Source organism: Carettochelys insculpta, chromosome 18, assembly GCF_033958435.1.
Source record: "Carettochelys insculpta isolate YL-2023 chromosome 18, ASM3395843v1, whole genome shotgun sequence".
Taxonomy (NCBI): Eukaryota; Metazoa; Chordata; order Testudines; family Carettochelyidae; genus Carettochelys; species Carettochelys insculpta.
In genome coordinates this window covers 15872150-15897618 of record NC_134154.1, presented here as the reverse complement: position 1 = coordinate 15897618, position 25469 = coordinate 15872150, and the positions used below count along the sequence as shown (strand labels likewise).

Here is a 25469-nt window from a genome sequence, read left to right as displayed (position 1 = left end):
TGCCCCCCAGCTGACTTTGTCCAGATGACCCACATGCTGCTGGTGAGGGCTGGCCAGGGGCATGCCACAGCTCCCCCCCCACCCCCCCCACACCAACCCCGCACAGCCCACAGAGGCCTCGTCCCAGGTGTGCTCCTACCTGCCTGTGGCACCGGCCCTGGCCTAGCCCTGATGGGGCTCCTGGACACGTGGGGATGGGCGATGGGGATCACACCCGTGGAGCCCCCAGGAGTGCTAAGCTTCCCCCCATTCTGGGAGCCTGCCTGGGACCTCTCCACCCCTGTAAATAGTTGCCCCCTGCCCCCATCACCCATTCCGCCCCCTGTAAATAGTTGTAAGAAGACATAGCTTTGTTATTTACATAAAACATTTATTTTTGTGTTCTACCCCCATGTCCCCTGTGCTGCATGTGTGGTGGGGGGGGAGTGTGCAGTGTGATGGTTGTGTGTGTGTATGTGTGTATGCGTGTGCAGGATGGTGCTGTGTGTGTGCAGGGTGGGGGCTCACCATGCACCCCGCTCAAAGGCCTGGCACAAGGCCTCTAAGATCCACACCCCATCCTGCTGGGCCAGGCGGCATGGGGCAGCAGGGGGTTGCTCGTACCTGTGCCCCGGCTGGGCAGCCCACTACTGCATGTAGGGCTCTTTCTTGGCCTCCACGAGGTAATGCAGGGTGCAGTAGGTCCCGACCACCACTGGGGCGTTGGCCAGGCCCACCTCCAGCCTCATGTGGAGGCACCTGAAGCTCCCCTTGAGGCAGCAGAACACCTGCTCCATGGTATTGCAGGCCCAGTTCAGCTGCTCATTAAAATCGTCCTGGCTCAACTGGATGTGCCTTGTGTATGGCCTCATGAGCCAGACCTGCAGTGGGTAGGCCACATGCGCCACGATACACTGCGGCATTGTCGTATCCCCGACAGGCAGCTCCTGCCAGCGGCGGAAGGTCCCCTCGGCCATGCCGCATCCCAGTCCCGAGTTCCTGAAAACCCTGGCATCATGGGCGCGGTCAGACCAGCCCACGCAGATGTCCTGGAACCGGCTGTTGGCATCGACAAGCACCTGCAGGACCACGGAGTGGTAGCCCTTCCAATTCACACAGGCCCCGTGACTGTGCTCTGGGGCCCTGATGGCGATGTGGGTGCCATCCAGGGCCCCGAAGCAGTTGGGGAAGCCCAGCTCCTAGAAGACCTGCATGGCATCGTCCAGGTCCCCGACGCAGATCAACTGCCACAGGAGCGCCTTGTTGATGGTATGGACGACCTGCGGGGCAGTGAGGGGGTGTGCTCATGAGTATGGCCTGGGCTGCATCATGCACACCCACCCCCACCACTCCCCAACCATGTTCCTGGCGAGGGATGCCCCACCACTCCCCACCCCTGTCCCTGGTGAGGCATGCCCCACCACTGCCTGATAGGGCCCCTTGCTGGGCTGCCCCCCACCCCGTGCTCCCCACATGCGGTGTGGGTGTGACCTGGCCATAGCTTACCTCAATGAGGATGGCCCTGACGGTGGCCTTGCCCACCCTGAACTGGTGGCCGACAGATTGCTAACTGTCCAAGGTGGCCAGCTTCCACAAGGCAATGGGCACTCTTTTCTGTAGGGGGAGTGCTGGCCTCATGTGGGTTTCCTAGTGCTGGAGGACTGGGGCGAGCCAGTGGCACAGCTCCAGGAATGTCTCCTTGGTCATCCTGAAGTTCTGTAGCTACCGGTAGTTACCCCAGTCCTCCAGCACCAGCCGGTCCCACCAATCGCTGCTTGTGGGGAAGCTCCACAGGCGGTGGGTGACCCAGAGGACTGGCTGAGGACATCGCACCCTGAGGACGGCCTCTGGGAGGGTGGCTAGCAGAGTGGCCACCCGGAGCCACTGGAGCACAGCGGCCAGGACCATGGCCAGTCTGCTGGCCATGGCCTCAATGCTGGAGTTCTGCCGCTTGGGGTCCATGAGGGCTCGGAATGCCTGCTCCAGGCTCTCTCTCTCTCAGTCTCTCCCTCTCTTTTCTCTGCCTGGGGACAGGCCTGTCGGGGGGGGGGCCCTTTAAGGGGATGGTGGATGGCGGGTGGCGGGTGGCAGCCCCGGAAGGGCTCACCTGCCATGCGACCCTGCCCATGGCGCTTCCTGCCCCTGCTCTTTCGGAAGAGCGCCCTGGTGCATGTGGATGCTCGCTTTTGAAATTGCGCTGGGGGGAGCTTCTGAAATAACAGATTGAAATAACAGATAGCAGATAATTGTACTGGGGGTGGGGAGAGCTCTATGGTTTGAGCATTGGCTTGCTAAACCCAGGGTCCTGAGTTCAATCCTGAAGAAGGCCACTTAGGGATTGGGCAGGCAAATGGATATCACCAATGGTGCTTGGTCCAGAGAGGACTAGATGACCTGCCAAGGCCCCTTCCAGTTCTAGGAGGTGCATGTTTGTGAAACTTCAGTCCCCCTGGCATATGCGGCTGCTTCATTTCAAAAGAGCATCTCTCAAAACAGAGCTGTAGTGTAGATGCACCATGAAGGCCCCTTCTGTCAACAAAACTCTCTAGTGTAGACACAGCCAAGGCATTTTGACAAAACTTCTGTCAACAGATCACATCTACACATACGTGGATTGATCTCTTGATCCCACTCTGTTGACAAAAGGGTCCCCAGGAACATCTACACAGCTTTTTTGTCAAAAAAATTTTTGTCAACACTTTCCATAGATAAAATGCATTGGGTGTGTAGATACTCTGCAAACTATGGCAACAAATATCCCAGTTTGGTTTACACACCTCTCTAGTGTAGACATAGCCATGGAGAGGAGCTGCCAGAGTAGAGCAGTGAGGGGCATTGTGCATTACATACGGGACACCTCTGCAGGCTAATGATTTCAAGACATGGCACTTCCACACTGGCCTTTAATTGAGCTTTTGAATTCGAGCTTGACATTATATCCGTCAGGTAACAGCGATATTTTAATCTTGAGATTAGTGCTCCCAAAATCAAGCTAATAGTATTTAAAGTGAAGCCAGTCACATGGTAATATTGCGTTAACTGCCTTAAATTCAAATTTATCTCATAGTGTAGATGTAGCCTGTGATTCTGGCTGATTTTAGAGAAACTGGAATCAGCAATTCAGAATAGGCAATTTCAATTTTCTAAGAACAGCCTGAATTTATACGTAACCCCTATTCCACTGGAGGGCTCTTGAGAATGGGTAGCAAAGCAGCCTTCTCTAGGTCTGAGTTGCTTCTATTCTTTCTGGGTTTGGTTTGAAAGCTTTGTTTTAGCTTCTGGAGTTGTCTGTACCAGTGCTCCACAACTGGTGTGCCACGGCACACAGGTGTCTCACAAAGCAGCTCTTAGTGTGCCGCACAGCTTCATGTTGGGCGTGCCATCCACCGCTCTGAGTATGCACCCCACAGCTTGGTGGGGGAAGTGCATGGCGGTGGCAGCAGTGGCTCTGGAGCAGCGGCTCTGGTGAGTCACTGGCATTGAGTTAGAGCGGGGTGGGACTGGGGGTGCCTGGCTCTGGGGAAGGGGCAGGGGATCAGGTTATATATATTGGGAGTGCTGTGAAATTATAACAAATGCTGAAGTGTGCCATGAGGTGATACAAGTTGCTGAGCACTGCTCTGTATCACACGCCGGCGTGCAAGGGTGAGATATAACATTCACCTGATCAACAGGTGAGACTTTGTTCTTGAGGGTGTAATTTGTGCTCACATTTTTGTGGAGGCAGAATGAGCTGTGTGCACAGATATAAGCATTTGCACTTCTAAATAGGTGTAGCTAGGTAGCTAGATTTGCTCAACGATGGATACAAAAATAAATGCACAGATTTTGTAGGTGCCATGTGCACCTATGCAGGCGATGCCACCCTTCTTAGAATTTATGAGACGTTTTAAAGACTGTGCATCGTTTCTGCACACAGACAGTAGCCATGCTGCAACGAAGGGTCCTGTGGCACCTTATAGACTAACAGAAAAGTTAGCCATGCTATGTCACTGCAATTTGCAACTGCACATGTTCTTTTGACAAGCATCCGAGTGTGTCTGGCAGTGTTCGCAGTAAGCTGCCTGCTTGGGCAGCCGCCCAGGAGAGATTCAGGTGCCACCCAGGTGATTAGCAGAGTGCTCGCAGACATCCACAACCGGCAGCATGTGTTTCTAGGGTGGTACACATCTGCACATAACATTTATTCCACCTATGGATTGAAAAAAATTAGAGGGTCTATCGGTGTCTGGTATGCTTTGTATGAAAAATATGAAGCTGGGCAGATATTTCTGAACCCCAGATTCTTTGTCAGCTCTCTAGTTCTACATAGAAACAGAAGGAAAACCTGCAGTGCTCCTCAACTGTCTCTTCCTTGGGCACTTTACATCCCAGCTCTGCTACACAGACCATAGAAAAGGGCACATGGAAGTCGATCCTGCAGCAACGGAGTCAGTGGCAAAACTCCCATTAACTTCAAGGGGGTGGAATCAGGTCTGCAATGATGCATTCTCAACACCCATTTTGAAGTTTGGACTCATTTCTCATGGCTACTGGGTTGCTAGCCTCTGTGTGAATGAACATGCTTTTCAGGCACAAAACTGTATCCATAATTGACAATTAACTGAGCCAAAGGAACAATTTCCTCCTCACGTACATTTCGTAGATACCATGGATTCTGTGAGCAGGAGATTCATTTTGAATTTTGTGTTCCTTTTTAGACCTGCTTCAGCTTTTAGCTCACACCCATAGTCGAGACCATGGGCTGGAAAGGTAAATAGAAGAAAACATTGCCCTTTCTCTTCGCTAATGAGGAATTTCTCAAGCTTTCGAGGTCTCTTTGTATAGCTACTGGCGGATTGTTAAGGTTGAGAGAGAATGAGAACATTAAACTTGATTCTCACATACTCTCCATCAGGTGAATGGTGTATTTTTATTGTGATTTATTTCTCTAGAACAGCACCAGAAATACTTTTTATTTTAAGGCTCCCACCCCAACTGAACAGATTATCATTGACTTCAACAGATCTCCTACGAGACACAAGCAATGTATTCGTCTTTCATAAATCATCAGAACTGTGCAAGTCCAGAGTTGATCAACAGCAGCATCGAAAACAAAAAGCTGCTTGTTTATCCCAACATGTTATATACTTGAAATTGACACAAAGATAGATGTGCTGATGCACTTACTCCTCCTGTCTTAGAGATCATGAAGCCCAATTTCAAAAAGTGATGAGCATTCACAGGGACTCTAATGGGTGCTAGATGTGTGAGGCTCTTCTGAAGAACCAGCTTTCACATTTAAAAACTTCTCTGGAAAACAAAGATAGCACAAAAATGAGGAGACAAAATTAGGCCTGGCATATTGTAAAATTCTGTAGCACAGTCCAGAACACTGAGGTGGGGTCAGATTGTGTAATACAGCTCCAGACTGGCTTCTCTAAAATCACTTTAATCCACTGTAAAAGTCTGTCTCGGAAGGGTTAGCAACCGATGCTTGATAGTGGCCAATTCACAGTGCATCAAATACCAGAGGAAAATTGGTGAGGAGAGGAATCCTATGCGGTATGTTCTCCCACGCTTCCCACGCTGTGACAGACTTGATGCCAATAGGGACCTATGGAAAAGACTGATTTTTCACAAAGCTACAAGACTGAAAACAATAGCTTCTATCCAAGGCACTGATAGTGCAGGTTTGAAGGAAGGTCTTTGATGTACATTAAGGCCATGATACGGTCTTTAAGGCACTCAGGCCACCCGCAGACATCAAGCAGCTGTTATTGAAAGGCATAACACAGAAATGAAAACATGGGATCCTTGAAAAACCATAAGGACGATACAGGCCATCTCTTCAGCTTCTGTAAATTGATGTAGCTCCATGGACTTCATTGGCACTAGGCCAATTTACTCCATCTGAAGTATTCATTCAGTACATCTCCAGCTTCATTAACATCTCAAATAGTTCTGAGCTGATATAGTCAAGAAGTAGTTTCTACATGTACTCAGATTAGAGACATGATAGTTCAGCATACAGGGCAGTGCATTGGAACCCAGGGGATATAGGTGATAAACTTGGCTCTGCCACTGACCAGCTTCATGACCATGAGTGGGTCACCTCACTTCTTTGTGCCTGTTTGCCCTCCTCCTCCTTTCTGTCTTAGACAGGGGCTTTATTTCTGATATTTGCCTAGTGCCTGGTGCAATGGAGTGCTAATTTCATTCAAATATTTTTGAAAGATAAAATCTGTGTAAACAGAAAGCTTGTTTTCCATATGATTTTATATACAATCTTTGATTTCACTGGCAATGGATTTTGTCATACTTACAACAGTGAATATACTGAGACATATATTTCTCAAGATAATAAAATAAATATTACACTGGGCATGTCTATGCAGTATCTAACTGCTCTGAGAGTTAAAAATAAATCATACCCATTTCATCACATTGCAAGTGAATAGAGGAAATTCCCCATCTGTTCTACCTGACATCTGTATCAGCTTTCCAGAACAGCCATTGGAGATTTCAGGCTTACAGTCCACCAACCAGAATAGAGTGAATACTGCAAAACAGGCCTGGTTCAGAGTTAAAGATCAGCTGTTTGGCTGCCAAATCTGAACAGCCCTTCTCTGCATCACTGAAAACCAATGAGGATGCTTCAGTGAATATTCTAGGTTGTTTAGGTACATGAACAGTTGGAGTTGCTTTTCTGGCTTGTCCTCTGTATGTATGCTGGCAGTGTCCCATAAATGTGAAAAACCCACATGGAATACATTGTGGGATCCACTCTTTATTCAAATAAGCAATTTTAATACTCTTCTGCTGTCTGAAACACGTACTCCGTTAAGCTACCAAATTGCTCCTAAGTGACCAATAAAAGCTTTGGTTATAGAGAAGCTTTCTAGATGCCATGTGATCAGGGAGGACTTCAATTTGAGTGACAAGGTTGGGGGCTCTCACTCGGCTAGTATGAAAACATCCTTGTAATTTCTACACATTTTGCATGACAATTTCCTGACTCAAAAAGCATTGCAGCCAGCATGGGGGAATACTTCATTAGACCTTGTTCTGACAGATAAAGAGGAGCTACTCACAGAACTAAAAATTAATAGAATGGTGGGAATGGGCATGCAAAATAAAATCCAGGTCAGTATATATATTTGGTGCTTTAACAGGGCCAATTTCTCTAAGTTAAAAACGATAAACTAAATTAGCTGGGAGGAAGACTTTGGTCAGGAAAGTGGAAGTGATTTAATTTTAAAAGGCTTTAGTGGATGCCCGAACCCTACACCTGACAAAGAAGTCTGCAATGGTTAAAATGCTCACTTGATTCAAAGAAGTAGTGTAGGAAGATGTAAAAACATTAAGGCCGTGGCCACACTAGCCTCTCCTTTTGGAGGGGCTATGGTAATGTGGCACTTTGGGATATGCGAATGAGGCACTACCATGAATATGCAGCACCTCATTAGCATAATGGTCGCCATGCGCACTTCAAAACTGCCAGTTTCGAAACACAGCTGCCCATGTAGCTGGGGGGCCTTTCAAAATGACTCCCTGATTTTGAAAGCCCCTTATTCCCAAAACCAGATGGGAATAAAGGGCTTTCGAAAACAGGGGTCTGTTTCAAAAGGTCCCCTGGCTACACGGGCGTCTGTGTTTCAAAACCAGTAGTTTCGCATTGTGCACGACCACCATTATGCTAATGAGGAGCTGAATATTCATAGTAGATCCTCATTAGCATATCCCAAAGTGCCACATTACCATAGCCCCTCCGAAAGGAGGGGCTAGTGTGGCCACAGCCTCTGTGGAAGAGACTCTTGAACCTCCATAAGCTGGGTGCCCCTACTTTGGGAACACCTGTGGTCAGACCCTGGCATGGGGAGGAGGAAGCAGCTTGCCACACAGCTGCTCACTTTCCCCCAGCTGGGGAATGGCAGTGCAGAGAAGTATGTCACAGGATTCTTTCCCTCTGCAGCTTCCATAGCAGCAAGAGCTGGTGCCTGGGAATGGTGGGGAGCATGGAACAATGCCCACCCTCACTCATCCCTGTCCTCCCTGCACATCCTCCCACACCCTTACCTCCAGCACACTCCTGCACTCCCTTCTGCTCTCCCTCCCAGAACCTGCTCCCCATCCCCACTGTGGTTGTGTACCCTCTCTCTCCTTCTGAGACCCTTCTCCCTCACCCCCAATGTGCTCCTGCACCTTCCCTCCCAGATCACATACTCCCACCTCCAGCACGCTCCTGTAACCTCTGTCCCTCCCAGGCCCCATGTGTATTGCTGCCTCTTATATGTGAAATAAAAATTCAGTGCTTTGCCAAAATGTTTTTCTTTTCACCTTCAAAATGCAAAGTATATATGAACAATCAACATCCAGAAAATTTCATAATCTGGCATAGCCTATTTCCCAAGGTGGTCAGATTAAGAGTTTCAAGTGCATATTGAATTGAAAAAATGGGAAGTTGATAGTGATGACTATACAGCAGAAGTTAAAAATTGTAGAAAACTGATAAGGGAAGCCAAGGGTCATAAGGAAAAATCTATGCCCAGCAAAGTTAAGGACAATATGACGGTGGATTTTAAAATATCAAGATCAAAAGGAATAAATCCCTTACTAGGTATAAATAGAATGGTAGTATTATCAAAATCATGCAGAAAGCCAGAAGTATTCAATGAATATTTGTTTTGTATTTGGGGAGAAACAGATGATATAGTCTCATGCAGGGGACTGGACAAGATAACCTTGCAAGGTTCCTTCCAGTCCTACTCTTCTATGTTCTGAAGATAACTCTCTTTCCATTCCACTATTATCTCTGGAAGATATAAACAGATGCTACTAAAATTAGACATTTTTAAATTACCAGTTTCAGATAACTCACATCTAAGAGTTTTTAAAGAGCTAGCTGATAAGCTTCTTGGACCAATAATGTTGATGTTCAATAAGTCTTGAAGTAGTGAGGAAGTTGCAGAGGGCTGGAAGAAAGCCTTATAGTGATAAACTCCACAACCTTAATTTATTCATCTTATTAAAGAGAAGATTAAAGGATGACCTGGTGACAGTCTGTACTAACTTACAGATACTTGCAAATGGGTAAATACCAGAGAAAGGTACAATGTGATCCAACAGCTGGAAGATGAGGCTACACAAATTTAGAGAGGAAATAAAGTGTACATTTTTTAACAGTGAGGGTAATTGACCATTGGCATAATTTACCAAGCTTGTGGTGGATGCTGTACCACTGACCATTTAAAAAACTAAGATTAGATGTTCTTCTAAAAGATGTGCTCTAGGACTTACTTTGGGGAAGGTTAATGACCTTTGTTAGATAAGTGTTCAGTCAAGATAATCACAGTTGTCACTTGTGGCCTTGGAATCTATGAAATAAACGAAGTCCACACCTAGTGTGAACTCTCTACCTGCAATCTTAGAGATATAGAGGGGTGTTGCTTAAGCAAAGAGTGATTACAAAGGGGCTTTTCACAACTGGGAACCAAAGAGCCATAGGCTTTACCTCTGTCCTTAGACATTCCAGAATACCTCATTGATTCCATTTTGAGGCAGATTTCAAATTATGGTGGATTTTGGTCCATAGGGTTTTGCTTGACTGATAAGAAGCAGAATTTTACAGTAGAGCACAGCATCTCTATAACATTCTGCATATTCCCACAAAAACAGAGCTGAAGTAATGAAAGTGGCTGAGTAAAACAGCCTTAGCATTGTCTCTAGGTCAGTTATTAAATACTAGGAAATCAGCAAGAAGAACAAGAAGTCCTGTGGCACCTTATAGACTAACAGATATTTTGGAGCATAAGCTTTCGTGGGCAAAGACCCACTACATCAGTCCACAAGAGCTTCTGCTCCAAAATATCTGTTAGTCTATAAGGTGCTACAGGACCTCTTGTTGTTCTCGAAGATACAGACTAACATGGCTACCTCTCTGATATGAAATCAGCCTTTTCCTTGATTTAAAGTACATCTTTAGAACCAGTGGTTAATCCTTGTGCAACATAATGCAGTACACATTAACGTACAAAATAGCAGGTCTAAAATCACATCACAGACCTGTGGCACACAAGTCCTGATGTTTTGGTATCCCCCTGACTTCATTAAGATCTGTATTTTCTACACTGTAAAAGAGCACCTGCTTCAGGGAATAATCTCCGAAGATGGACTGGGCTAGTCACAGATCTACAGAATATATAGCTCATGTCCCAAGGCCTTTCTTCTGCATTAAGCTTTGTCTCTTTTGTATCCTGAAATCTCTTAATGAACTCCTTTTACTCCTCTGCTTTTATGGCAGCACTCCATTCTCTAGCACTATTTTTAATTATTACACTACTGCGTAATTTCATTCAGGGCTTAAACACAACTGTGACCAGTTCTCAAGTAAATCCTAAAATAGGAAGCAAGTATAATACTATATTATTATGTCTCCTTTTATGGATCCCAGAACTCTTTTTATGGCTGCTGCTATGTTGCAGTCTCTGTCTTTCTCTTTCTCATTTCTGCCCTGTTTGACTGAGACCTTCCTCTTTCTCGTCCACAGAGCTAACTCATTCATGTCCCCATCTTTGTTATCTTTCATTTTGCATCACTTCCCCAGATAACCTAATTCAAGTTCTTTCTTCCTGTCACCTTATTCTCTCCCACTTCATCTCTAAGACTGGATGCTCCACATCTTCTTTAAGATGGTTATGTGTGACTGCATGTGGTTTAATTGATCAAAATAAAAAGCACAGAAGGCAGGCAGTGTTGCCTATAAGCTGAGCATTTAGGATGCCATGCAGGAATGATTCAGGTGCTGCCCAGCTGATTAGCAGAGTGCCTGCAGCCACCCACAGTAGGCAGCATGTGTTTCTATTGGTGGTGCACATTCACACATGCTTTGGTGCACATAACAAAATTTATTTTGCCCCAGATGGAAAAAAAAATCAGAGAGAACACTGATGAGATAGAAATGAAGTTGGCATATGCAGAGTGAATGCAGAACTTCACTCAGCTGCAGGGATACACAACTGAACTACATGGACCTAGTTCTGCTCCCAGATATCACTGCATAACTCCCATGGCCAGGAGTGTGAGTGATGCATCTGAGGGTCATTTGCATGTGGCACTTCATCATGGTACATTGTTAAAACACTCACATCATTCTGTTCCATACAAGCACCTATCTGGGCCAATTCCTCCAGACTCCTCACCCCCTGCCATCCTTCTCATGAGAGGCTCTCAGCAGCAGGAGCCTTTGGGCCAGCATATCCACCTCTATGCCATCTGCAGATTCCCCTTACACTAGCAGGAGCTCTAGGTAAATAGCTTTCTGGCTATTTCTGGAACAGAGCAGCAAGAGGGGATGGAGCTGGGGATCTAGCCCTGGATATCCACATATGTATTTGCAGTCCTGGAGTCTAACAGTTCCACCTGTTTCGCAGAGATACTTCATGCCTGCAGGATGACTGCCATTGATTAACACTGAGTTCCTGTAGAAAAGATGAATGTTTACTGCAGGACAGGTAGAATTCTACTGAAGACCTGTTTGGTGAAATCATTGCATGATTCTAATTGAAAGCTCCATTTGAGAATTAATGGCATTGGGCCACCTTTCAGCCAGTCCTCTCCATTTACTTCAGCCACAAAAGTAGTATCAGCGCCCATTAAATAAAATCCTATGGGGAATGGATCAATAGAAAATCTCTTGCCTGCATTAATACATTTCAGCCTCTGAGAGGCAAAAAAGTAGCAATTACATGCAGCATAATTTGAATAATTCAATAATTAATTTGACCTGCCAATTTTCTGTGTATTTTTCAGCTCCAACCAGAAGAATCTACTCAGTCTCCTGGGAGAGGTATGATGTAAAAGCCTATGCCACAGTGCAGTGCAAGAGAATGGAAAACATCACCCAAAAAAGGAGCAAATACTATGTAAAGAACATTATATATCTTGTCTGAAAGCAAGGGGCTACCAATGTTTAATAAAAGTGATTTTCTATGAATCAACTGCACATAACGTAAACCAGCCCTCAGCTGGGCATATCACAGATGGGCAATTAAAGATGGTCAATGCTGAATTTGTATAGTCATGTGTTAGTATGTAATTTTCACCCTTATCTACTAATGACTCAATCCACGGGCTCTCCTCGGCTCCATTCAAAACCAGTCGTTAGAATAACTAACTTATTAATGGAGTTTTATTTACTCCACAGAAATGTAACACTGATTCCACACAACCAACTAGTTTGATACAGCCTTGAGCAATAATGGTACGGAGACAGAGGGATGAACTTGCACTTATGGCAGTGGACTGGGATTCATGAGATGTGGATCCAGTTTCCAGCTCTGTCACATATTTTCTGTACAGCTCTGGATTACTCACAGTTTGTAAGTTCCCTCACCAGGAATTTACCGGATATACACATTGATACCTAGCTTAGACACTGCAGTGGTAAACAGAATGGAGAAGTCTGTAAACAATAAATAACTGGGAAGAGCTGAAGGTTTTCAGATCCTCCAGCTGACCCGATAGCTGGAAACATGGATATTACTGCTGTTACCAAGAAAGGGATCAACCCACGCTGCCATCTCAAAGAAGCTTACTTGTTGCTCAGTGGCTTCAGCACTGAACCTTCTGCTCCCCACCCACTTTCAGGCGCAACTGCCCTACTAACAATAATAACCTATCACCCCAGGCACAACCTGGATATGTAATTATATTGCATTCCTACAGAAAGACTATAGATTCAGAAAGTAGTCATCAATGGTTCTCTTTCAAAGTGGCAGGACATACTGAGTGGGGTACCACAGGTGCCAGCCCTGGGTCCAATACCAGTGTTCCCTCTATTTTTTTCCATCCATGTGCAGAATAAATTTTGTTATGTGCACCGAAGAATGTGTGGATGTGCACATGCTGCTGGGTCTGGGTGCTCTGTTAATCAGCTGGGAGGCATTTGAATCTCTCCTGGACAGCTGCCCAAGTACTCAGCTTACAGGAAACGCTGCTTGGTATGATACAATAGTTTCATTAATGACCCAGATAAAGAAGTGAAGAGCATACTTATAAAATCTGTAAATGACACCAAACTGGTAGGGCAGGGGAGGTTTGCAAGCCTTTTGAAGAAGAGGATTCAAATTCAAAAGAGTCTTGACAAATAGGAGAATTGGTCTGAACTCAACAAGATGAAATTCAGTAAAGACAAGCAACGTACATTTCAGAATGGAAAAAGCAAATGCATAACTATAGCATGTGGAATACTTGTCTAGGTGGTCATGCTGCTGTAAGGGAACTGGCAGGGGGGAGGAGTATAATGGATCACAAATTGAGTATAAATCTACAATGTTGTGAAAAACCTAATATCATTCAGGAGTGTTGTGTGCAACATGACTGTCTCATTCTACTCGGCACTTGAGGAGGCCTCAGCTGAAATAATGTGTCCAATTCTGGGCACCACATTTTAGGAAGGAGGTGGATAAAACTGGAGAGAATCCAGAGAACGGCAACAAAAACAATAAAAAGTTTAGTAATTGAGATCTATGAAGGTTAAAAAACTGGAAGTGCTGAGTATTTAGAAAAGAAGATTGGGGCTGGGAGCGGTCTTTACAACAGTTTTCAAATATGCTATGGGCTGTTATAAAGGGGACAGTGATCAGATGTACTCTGTGTCCACTGAAGGCAGAAAAATAATAATCAGTTTAATCATCAGCAAGCAAGATTTAAGTTAGATATTAGGAAAAGCTTTCAGACATAAGCATTGTTAAGCTCTGGAACAGGCTTACAGGGGAGGTTGTAGAATTCCCACCACTGGAGGATTTTAAGAACAGGTTGGCCAAACCCGTCAGGGATGCATAAGCTTACTTGGTCACGTGTCAGCACGGGGGGGCTTGACCAGAGGGCTTTGCAAGGTTCCTACATTTCCATAATTCTACGATGTTTGCAAATGTAGTAACCATATATGTACAGACCTGACAGTGAGAAGGAAGATGTAAAAGAAGCCCAGAGGCAAATAACACTGGTCTGTTTTAAGGCTAAACATGCATTTCAAGTACTAATATTTTCAATGGCTTTCTTTCCTTTAAAATACACAACACTATTTCCTTTTCATTTGCTGAAAGGAAGTGTTTAAACATACAAGGTCTTTTATGTTCAATATGAAAGTCACAGTCTCACCATCTCTCCCCTGATTAATACAGAAGTTTTGCCTTGAAAAATCTCAGGCTAACACAGCTGAATCAAATGGTAACTTTCACCTCTGCTCTATTTGGAGGACATCCAGGGACCACCCTGCTGTGATTAAGTCCTGGTGTACATTTACTATCTCAGCCTTGTATCCCGAGTGTCAACAAAAGAGACTTGAATTTATTTAATCCTTACCCAAAATGTTGACATTTGCTTAAAAAACATTCCACATAACTCCAGTCTCCTCTTCCATTCAGTGCTGGTACTACTATGCTACACCATTTAGGAACCAGTTGCCATGTCCTTGTGTTTATTGAGGATGAGGCAGACTCTCTCATAACATTTACAGTAGCAGAGCTTAATTAACAAGTCCAGGAAACACACAATGGGCAGGTCCTCAGCTGGTGTAAATCACTATTGCTCCACTGAAGCTATTTACGTCTTCTGAAGACTGAGCCAGACTGGGGACAACAATACAGGGTAAGGCTGTGCAGGGAAAAGAAGTCAAATTGAGAGGAAAATTAAAAGAAACTTTAGTTTTCTCAAACGGAAAGCAGCACAGAGTCCACAGAGTCATTGACGATTGGATGACGAGAGATGTGGGGGGGAGAGGATTATTAGGCTTTCAAATATTTGCCCCTTATTGTTCCCGATTATTTTGAAATGTCTGGCCATATCCAGCCTTGACATATCCTGGTTCAATTCCAGTGAAGTCAAAAGACCTGTACTCACTTCCACCAAATCTGAACGTGGCCCCTTCATCACTAAGCAACAATTTTGTCCTCTTTTTTCTTCATGTTCTCACTGAGGTATAGTTTATTTACATGTACAGTATGCACCAATCCATCTCCCAAAGACATACTTGGAAGACTTTCCTTTGCCATTCACAAGCAGACAGCGTTACAGACTTTTCACTTGCTGGTCACACCACAAGTTGAACAAAAAAGCCAGAGGTTTTTTTTTGCCCACACAGGAAAAACCACATTTTCTGTTCAGTCACCACAAAGAGACAAGGTAACCTGCTCTCAATGGGAATGACTTGAGGGCCACCTCCATAGAGTATTACAGAGTCACAATCTGGAGCAGAAGTTCATACAGGACCAGAACCTTAATGAGAGAATGTAGACGGGGCAGTGCTGCGCTCTGGTAGGTGTAAGATTTAAAATGGAATCCCAGGCCTGGATTCTGTCATTCCGTGTCACGTTAAGGAGATGAAGTAGCCCACAGACTACTTAACGGTAACTTCATTTGAAAAATTAAGCAAGAAGACAGACTGACAGGAGTGCCTTTAAATCCACATAAGCTGGAATGATAAAAAACAGGGGAGTGGCTACTACATGAGACCTTAAAGGTTGGCATTGTTACCTTAAGGTCCATAATTGTAGGCCCTGGGAAATTAACGTGTTCACCTACAGGTTTATGTGTATTTCGATTCTGTATTTTGGATTTATGTCCATTCATCCTTTGGTGCAGGGACTGTCTGATTTGTCCAAGGTACAAGGCAGAGGGGCATTGCTGGCACATGATGGCATAGATCACATTAGTGGATGTGCAGGTGTATGAGTCCCTGATGTTGTGGCTGATGTGGTTAGGTCCAGTGATGGTGTCACTAGTATGGACATGTGAACAGAGTTGGCAATGGGGTTTCCTGCAGGTTCCAGGGTTAGAGTTTCAGTGGTGTGGCATGTAGCTGCTGGTGAGTATATTCTTGAGATTGCGTGGCTGTCTGTAGGAAAGAACAGGCCTGTCACTCAGGGCCTCTGAGGGATCATGTTCCAGTGTAGGTTGTAGATTGTCAATAATGCGCTGCAGGGGTTCAAACTGAGGTCTACAGGTGATGACAAGTGGTGTTTTGTTGTACCTGGGATTGGCAAATGCCTGTTAAATGGCTTCATTACCAGTTGAACGTTCGTTCACAGGTTCAGTGTTCTGGTAATAGTCCTGGCAGGGTTCTTCTGCTTTTAAATTAACGGGATCCTCTCCAGAGAAAGCAGAAGCACAGAACTGGGCTAGGAAGAGGCCAATGGGTGGACCTTAAGACCCAGCGATGTCCCCATATTTTCCAGTGTCCTGCATATTGTGTGTATGCGGAAGGCCAGCCTTGTGGGGGTGCACTGCAATAAAATGACTGATAGTTTTCCTGCCGTGACATTAGCTTGAGCAATGGCTCTCAAGGAATGTGTCCACCAGGGCTGAGGCTAAAAGTCAGCGCCTGTGAACACTTTTTGTTGGCACTGTTGCCAACAAAAAAAATTCCACCTCGATGAGGAGGATTTGCTTCATCAGCAGAAGAATGAAGCAACCTTCACATTTTCACTTGCCATGCAAACCCTTGTCATTCATGGGGAGTGGCTGATGGGTGTGTATGTGTGTAAGTACCTGTGAATGACAAAAGCTTCATTGAACAAGGGCAAAGTCCTGGTTGGGATAATTTAGAGCTGGTTCATCCTGTTTTAGGCAGGGGGCTGGACATAATGACTTCCTGAGATCCATTCCAGCCCTAAGATTCTAGGATTCTAGGACTTCAAACCTGGGAGGAAACAGGGAGAGCAGAAATTCAGTAGTGGAGATGGTTGTAGACGCACTCCAAGACTTGGAGTGGTGGGTATAAGGTTAAGATAGAGTAGCACTGTTTCTGGCCTTCACTTATGCCTCAACAGTAAAGAGATACATTCTTCTTTTGTGGTGTGTTTGCTACTTACTGGTTTTAACTCAGTACTGACTGCATAAGCAGAGGTCTCATGAAAGTGGGTGACGCTCTCAAAACAACCACAGACTTGGGCTCAGTGGTAATAATAGAAGTTAAGCGTATGTTCAGATGAGCACATGTCAGGATGGGTAAGCTGCTCCATAAAGACTTTTAAATAGTACTCACTCAGTCTCTTCCACTGTACTAGGTTCTGCCCATGCTAACCTTGATCCTCCATAACATTACTATATATCACGTGGCTTTTATACAGCTGTTTGTATCAGTACCCCTCAAAACACCTCATAAAAGAGATCAACAACATCTTCCACTATATGGAAGGGGAAATGGAGGATCAGACAGGCTAAGTGCTAGGAACAGAGCCCAGGGCTACTGACTCACAGGCTACTACCCTGTTCAACAGCCATCATGGCTTCCCGCTGATGATTAAGATCACTTGATGTGACACCATTACCAAGAGCACAGGAACTGCCCCAAGTGTAATTGTAATGCTCAGTGTGAAATAGTCCCGGCAAAGTCCAATCACCTGAAGTGCAAAAGAAATTATTTTGCCACAGCTTTTATTTTATAGACTTGTGAAATACAAACACAGTGACAAAAATACCCCGCCCCCAAAAATCCACAAGTCTTTTGCAATCAAGCCTCTCCCAGACAAGACTTCTTTGCTAGGCCTGCTTTTGTTTTTAACTTCCTCCCAGAGCCCCAAAACACAAACATCTAACTAACTGCACCCTGGAATTTCCTAATCAACAATTCACACACACACACCTTTTTTTTTTCTTTTGGCTACACATTCACTATGTCTGTCCCAGCTGTCCCTTCTCAGCTAGGTATACGCATTACCCCATTCAGAACCTGCTTCCAGCAGTGCTGCCAATTGGAAAATTCATTAACATATTGATTATTTTCTTAATAAACTCATTCCTGTTGCCAAATCGTGTTCTTTTCAATGAAATATGCTGTAAGGCCCAGAGCAACCTATGCCACAAAAGTGCTTTCTGCTCTTGTCCCCTCTTTACTGGTTCTTCAGCTATTCACCCACAACAGATATTAGTATAATCTGGCTTGATCCCACTGAAGTGAATGGAGCTTCAAAGATTTATACCACCTGAGGGTTTGCCTATTACATTCAGAGCTGTGCTCATGTCATCAGTGTTGCTGGTTTAGAAACCAAGCAAATAAAAAAAAAGCATAATAATTTCAAGATGCATTAGAAACACAGAGAATAATCCATCTTTCCCCGAAATGTGAATGCAAGAAAATATATAGCAAAAAATCAAGTGTATATTCTAGTTTCTAGAAGGAAATTACAAGCAATGTATATTAAAGCTTCTACAAGAAAATTACATACAATGGAGGGTAAACAAAACCAAATGAAATGAAAGTACTCAACAGTGTATTTTTAAAACATGGATCTGTCCTTGAGCACAGAACTTGCTTAATGGTTTTTCAACATTTGCTCACTCCAGGGATCTCAGATTGATATCCATGCAAATTGCTTCCCTGTATGTTGAACTGAACAGGAGCTAGAATGACAGTCCTTAATAGATCTGGCAGCCATTGCAGGAGACTGCAACACAGTGTAATGGTGCAACAACCATGAACATTATTCAAATTAAACTATGTGCTCACAAGCCTTTAGCAAGCTCATCACTGGAATTCTTTGGCTGCCATCACTGGGAAAATATCATTGACAGGCTTTGGGAGTGTAGCATACAGTGAAATAACTCTGCTGGTTGCACTGCAGCATATGGGAAATGTAGCCTGTAAAGACATGCAAGTTGCCATCAAACTGTCTTACCAGCCAGTGTTGAACTCCACATGGGCGTCAAAGAAACCGACAACTGGAGAGGTTGCTGCTTTCCAGCCTTGGATTCTGGCTCGAATCAGCCCTTCCCGTTTGTTGTTGCGTACTATCTTCACCAGGCCTGGGTATCTCTTATTGACATACTGGTCCAGATTAAATTTCAACTCAACTGTAAAAAAAGACACACACCCATGCTCTCAAAGAAATTCCCATTGAGAATACGTAGCCATTGCACAATATTTTATTTAAGTACAGTTTAACCTGGAACAAACATTTTTAAGACCACGGACACAAAAATAATTCTGAGAAATTGCCCGTCACATGCAGCTTCCACTGGTGTGCTTGGACTCAGATCTAAGGTGTTAGTTTAGCTCAAATTCTGTTATGGTGTAAACCCAGAATAATCCCATGCAAATCAGTGCTGTTACTTTGGATTTATATCCAGGCAGTTTGGTCCTTTGATATTATACATGGAATTTTATAGGCATTTTGGCTACACAGGTCCTTTGGTACTGGGTCACTTGGGAATTTACAGATGACATGGCACTGCTGAGGATTTTGTCCAATGTTTAGAGAACATCAAGTTTCAATTAGTTTCAAAACAGCAGTTAGAGTTAGAGTCCTGCACAGATACAACATTTGTATCTGCATCTGAAAAAATGATCTGCTGATAATTGCATACACTTTCACAAAATATATCCACTCGTGGATATAAAGCAGGTATGCACAGATGTGCATGGATCTAGATATAAAATTTGTATCCACAAAAATGAGCTGTGAATATCTGCATCTGTATCTACATGCAGACATACAGTGGATATAAATCAGATATTTGCAGATTTGCAGGACTCTAATTATTTTACAAATCCCCTAAGAATTTTTAATATGCTAAGGTCTGTACCTGAGCCTGATTATGATCACACACCAAAGTAACCCAAATGGCATTAGTGGAGTTACTCCTGGTTTACGCCAGACAACGAGGATCTTTCCATTGACCTCAATGGGCTTTAGATTGGTCCCTAAAACAGATCTAAAGCAGGCCCCTGAGTTTAAGGGTTTGCACCTAAATTTAATTCAGAAGACCTGCCACTCATCCCTTCCCCTAGAGATGGAAGCTGATATTATATAACTAAACAGACCCCTTCCCACTGTGTTGCTCTCCACTCATTCAACTACATGTGATTCAGAACACATCTTCCATAAGCTATGCACCTTCAGTTCAGTACATTCATAAATGGACTAACTGTGACTAATGATCTTTGTACTAAAAATTTCAGCCTGGGCCGTTGTTATTACAGGTTGACTCTCTCTCTCTTCCAGCACCCTCAGGACCTGACTGGTGCCAAATGAGAGAATTTGCCAGACCATGGGAGGTCAGTGTTGTCTAGCAGCATTACCAACACTTCTACTCCTTTCTGGGCTCTTAGAAGACATTTATTGGTAAATTAGAGCTGAATAAGAGCACAGAACACTGAGAGCCAGGACTGGTGGCTGTAAACAAACTTTATGGAACCATGGGAAGCTTGGCCGTACCCATGATAAGTGATCACCCGACTAACTAAAATCATGCCGGATTATGGATTTTGCTGGACGAGAGAGTGCCATACTAGAGAAGTTCAACCTCCACTATGTTAGACTTTATTTACAGTAATTTCTTTTTTAAAAATATTACATGGTTACGTGTGATAATTGCTCCTTTTCCTAACTTAAGCCCTGAGATTGGAGAACTTTAATGTCACACATTCATTCTCCATTCTCAAGGCTCACATTAGGGAAAGAAACATTTACCAGCTCAGTCAAATGATCTAGGTTAATTGTTAGCAGTGGGGAGGAGCCACAAAGATGTACAAGAGATGCTCCTCTCAATCTAGTGTAAATCCTGAGTAACTCCACTAAATTCAACTGAACGGCCCTGTTCTTTTGTTGATATATGTGAGAGGAGAATTTGACCACATTTCCCGGTCTGTAAAGATGTACTATTGTGGGGGGGGTCTTCTTTTCTTTTCTTTTTTTTTTTTGGTTTCTCTCTTTTTGAGGTTCTTGAGAAGAACTATCAGAATACAGGAAGGTTCAGATTTCTGGGCTTTCAAGAAAATGTGACATTGGACATCTTTTTCTAAGTGGAGTTGCCTTAAGACATAATACTGCATCCTAGATCTTGAAATAGGCAGAAACAGCCCAACATAACAAACAAAATGCACTATGTGCTGATTTAAATTCTTCAATTCTGTTACAGGAGCTGCTAACCAATCTAAAGAATAATGACTGTTAACACCTAAAACATCATGCTGACCTATATTTTGAGTTTCGTCTAATACATGGTATTAGTTATCACACTCTTTTTTATTCTATTACTTGTATTTACTTCTATTACTTTTATTCTATTACTTTACTGTTAGACTGGCTTTGTGCCTATTCTTGTGGTGTGATTCTTGCACTCTAATTATAAGCTGTTGAGTGTAAAAAATAAAAGTTTCACAACCTGTTTCTGATGGCAGTTATACCAGGGTAAATTGGGAACAACCCCGTTCAGTTCACTGGAATTGCGTCTAATTTATTCTTGCTTAAATGAAAACAGAAATGTAACCTTAAAGAGTATCGGTAACTCTGATTCCCTTCGTAAATACTATTGCTGTACTTAATCTTCTAGGTCAATTATTGACACATTGCCCTGAATCTGAAAGTACAGGGAATCAAATAAACCATATGATCTTTATTTTTAGATAGGCAACTTTGGCGAAGGCTTATGTTCTTTCAAGCATTTTAGGCAAGGTACTGAACATATTAGGTTTGACTGTACAACATTTACTCATGTGAGTAGGTTGTGATCATATGAATTTTCTCAATTAAGTCAATGGAACTTCATATATGAACAGCTACTTGCAAACCTGGCTTAGTTTTGTACAGGTGATGTCGCTGGGTCTGATCCATCATTGACACAAACTGGGTCATAGTTAAGGGATTTACCTTCTCTGAGGATCTGGGCTGTTATTTACAAATCCGTATTTAAGTTTCAGATGTTCCCTCTCTCAGCTATTTCAGATGTGTTTGGATCTATTCTTGTTCCAGTCAAACCTTGGAAAAGTATATTTAAATTCAAAGCAACTCACTTATTTTCATGTACAGTTTAATTGCATTACAAAACACAGGATAAAACACTGGAGAGAGAAAAAACAAGCACATGTTAATGACATTCACCGTTATCACTGTTGTCATCCACCAGAATGATCTCCTTGAGAAAATGGGAGGGGGTATGGTTCACAACACTGTGCACCGAGCGCAAGATGACAGACAGCGCCTCGTTTACAAAAATAAAGACCACTGAGATCTGGGGCAGGTCGTCGGAATAGGTCATCTGTTTGCACCTGGGGAGAACAAGGGGAGAACTAGAACCCAGTAAAAGACAGATATTAAACATGCAAAAGACTGGATTTCATCTCTTTCTTCCCCAGCATTTGGGCACACAGTGCTTGCTCACTCTGATCTATTGTAACAAATGGCCTTCGCCAGGTACACACTATTGGGATACAAATGAACACCAGTTTAGCTCTGAAGAAAAATCACCCAGTTAAGTGCTGCTAATGTTTAATCACTTTAATGACCAGAGAACCATATATTTCCCTATGCCAGCACAAAGACAGAATTTGTACGGGATTTTAGTTGCAGCAAGGTTAAAGCTGTTGCATACAAAAGAAGATGCTGTAGAACCTTCCTATTTATTTTACTTTAAAACTCAGAAATAGGTAAAAACAAGACTTTAAGGACTATGGATCGATTATGATTATGATGATATCAATTGACTTACAAGAAAGTAGGATCAAGCCCATCTTTTCAACTGACCTAAAAACAGATGTCAAAATCATACATAACTTTTTTCAGTAAACCCAGTTTATACCCAAACTAGCACTGTGTTTTCCCATGCAAACAAGAATTTGCACCCAGAAATGTACTTTGTGGGAGTGTTTGGCTTGAAAACAAATGGGTGAATAGATAAATTTGCAAAATCAATATCCACAACTTGGGAGACCATATTTAAAAATCAGTTGCTACATGGGGTTTGGGAAAAAAACAAAGAAAACATTTGGAATAAATTCTGGCTTATCCCTGCCTTCCACAGACAGTTTTTTCATTTGTTGCTATGCACATTTTTATAGACTACTGAAACCTGAGTCATGGATTAATTGTCCACACCAGCATAGTGAGTTCAATGCAAGGTCATTGGTGTGCATTAAACATGTTGTTTCTGTTGAAAATACAGAAATAAAGTACTTAGGTGAGGTCAAAAAGTGAAATTTTGCAAAAGGTATTAAACCTCTCCCACAGTTATTTTAAAATATGTGGTAGCTCAGCAGGTTGGCTGCAGGAGTTACCTAATGCAGTGTTTCTTGAATTATGTTCTGCAGAACACTGGTATTCTGCGAACAACTTGCAGGTGTGCCGTGAGCATTTGGAAAAATAATTCAAAGTTTTACAATAAATAATTATTTTACAATGGTAATGGAAAATACTGAAACAAAATGTTATTTCTACATCTTGCAAGAGCGGTAGTAGTCTGGGAACACACCAAAGGTGACGACCATTGTGCTAGCCTCTCCACTCCTTTAATCACCTTCTCCTATCTATACAGTGGCACATGTATATATTTTCTATTATTAAAAGCGACAGAAAGTTACTTTTTCATTGCTGTGATACCTGATTAAATTACTTCATTGTGTATTTGCTGTATATGTTGCTGTTTGTTTGTTTGTTTCTGGTCTGACAATATTTTAAGAAAGCCTTCATAGGTGTTCCGCATAACACAGGTGTTCCACATATTGTCTGGTGTTCCGTGATTTCAAAACATTTAAGAAACACTGCTCTAATGCCTGCTCTTCAGGGCACTGTGCATTCTCTCTTGGTGCACTGGTATCAGTGACATCAGTCAGAGAAGAAAATGAAAGTGGGAAACGACGTCTAATGCAGTCCAAGAAATGCCATAAAAACAATCCTTCCAAAACCCTGAAAGTCAAAAGGACCAAATACTCACCCACTGGCCCAATCCATGCAAAACGGGTGGCTTCGACATCGTGATTATTAGGAGCTACCAGGTGGCAGCACTGCAAATGGCCCTGTTGGATCTGTGTATGTGAATGGATTGGCATCGGGACTTGGAAAATATTTATGATCAGCTGTGGTACTGTGTTTTTATTTTCAAACAGGTCAGCATCTTATCAGTAATTATAGCTGTCCTCCTGGCCTGAATCTGTTCGGATCCAGCACTGCTCTCTCTAAGAATGTTTCTTAGGTGTGAATGCTTCACACAGCAGGTGAGCAATACAACCAGGAGCAGCGACTGTGCCTCCGAACCCTGCCAGTCAGCATCCCTTCTGCTGTACCTTGCTTCCTCATTTTACCGACAATCTCTCCAACTCAGACCTTAACTTAAAACATTACCTACTTGTCCTCACAGCCAAAATTCACTCGCAATTACTGTAGCAATTACTGAGCCTAGCTTCCAAAACACTACTAATGATACCACAGGAAATGGCTTTTCCTGCTTTTCTCAGACTTTCTGACCTCTTTGCTCATCACCTCAGCATAATGGTGACTTCTTTTCCCACCGTTAGCAGTTTGATTTGGGGGAGTGGAAATTTGATACAAGTTTTAAAAATGAGCAGTTAATCATAATTTCTGCTCATCCCAACTCTATTTGCTGTCAGACTGGGAAACCTTGTCATCGGTTACAGCGTTACCACACCAGCTGATAGCCCATTTGCCATTGATTTGTGCTATTCAGGGGACCTCTGGGCACAGATTGCGTATCAGATGCATTCTGGTGTTGCCTGGAAATAACCTGGACAGGAGCTGTGAGAGTTCTACTAGCTGAAGCCATCTCTTGAATTTCCTGTCGGGCCCAGTTCTTTCACTTGTACCCATGGTGTATACTGCAAGTCAGTCAGGAATTATATTTCAAAACACAGCAGGACACAGCAGCGCCAGCTGAAAAGTGTGGAATGGGCTGGATTTCCCATGATGGGGCCTGGTGTCCTGTCCTGCATGCCCCTTGCAGGATTTCACAGGGCATTCTGGGAAAGCACGCAAGGGAATAGCAGCATCTGCAAATACAGGTATACTGAATCATGGTTCATGTCAGATCAAGATGAGGCCAAATGTTACTACTACAAGAGAAACTGTGCTAATTAGATGACAGAATGCTAGCTTGAGGGCACTGATGAGTGGTGCAGATGTTTCAGGGGTGGGAGGCCAGCCATCTGCTCTTGCCCCCTCCCTGCCATGCTCCACCCTTCCCTGCTCATGCCCAGCCCCCTCCCTAATCCTACTCTGCTCCATCTGCCTCTTCTATGGAAGCACCATGCAATTCTGGTGAGTGGGAGGAAAATTTCCCCCTCCCTCCTTTTGAGTGGCATGGCCCAAGAGCAGCGTAAGCTAGGAAACCTGCACTGCTCTTGGGCTGCACCACTCCAGGGGAGGGCCAGGACTCCCCCTACGCTCACTGGAAGTGGCACATCGCTGACAGTGCGTGCGGAGGGGTGGATGCGGGAGGCGTGCATGTGACCCACTCTGTGCACCCCCATGCATTGCCCCTGCTCAAGGATGATGATATGTGTTAGCAGCTGAGCAGATTCAGGGTTACCTAGATGTTTCATAACCCTTAAGTAAAGCAGGAGTGAGCTGAGTGACTTAAGAGAGAAAAATTGGTAGAGGGGTTAGGGCACTAACATAGTATATAGAAGACTTGTATTTAATTCTTTGCTTCTCCACAGGCCTCGTGTGTGTCTCTAAGCAAGTCACATATGGCCCCTCCAATGCCTCACTTCTGCAATA

At 43.7% G+C, this 25469-nt stretch overlaps 1 protein-coding gene across 1 annotated transcript in view; it reads right to left on the bottom strand.

The window, feature by feature from the left end:
• Nucleotides 1-25469, bottom strand: part of GALNT9 (polypeptide N-acetylgalactosaminyltransferase 9) — a 299274-nt gene that overhangs the window by 183027 nt on the left and 90778 nt on the right. Inside the window, exons 3-4 of the mRNA XM_075012730.1 lie at nt 21843-22009; nt 18639-18813 (exon numbers count right to left, since the gene is read on the bottom strand). Of these exons, the coding sequence (XP_074868831.1) occupies nt 18639-18813; nt 21843-22009 (342 nt within the window). The remainder of the gene's footprint in view (nt 1-18638; nt 18814-21842; nt 22010-25469) is intronic.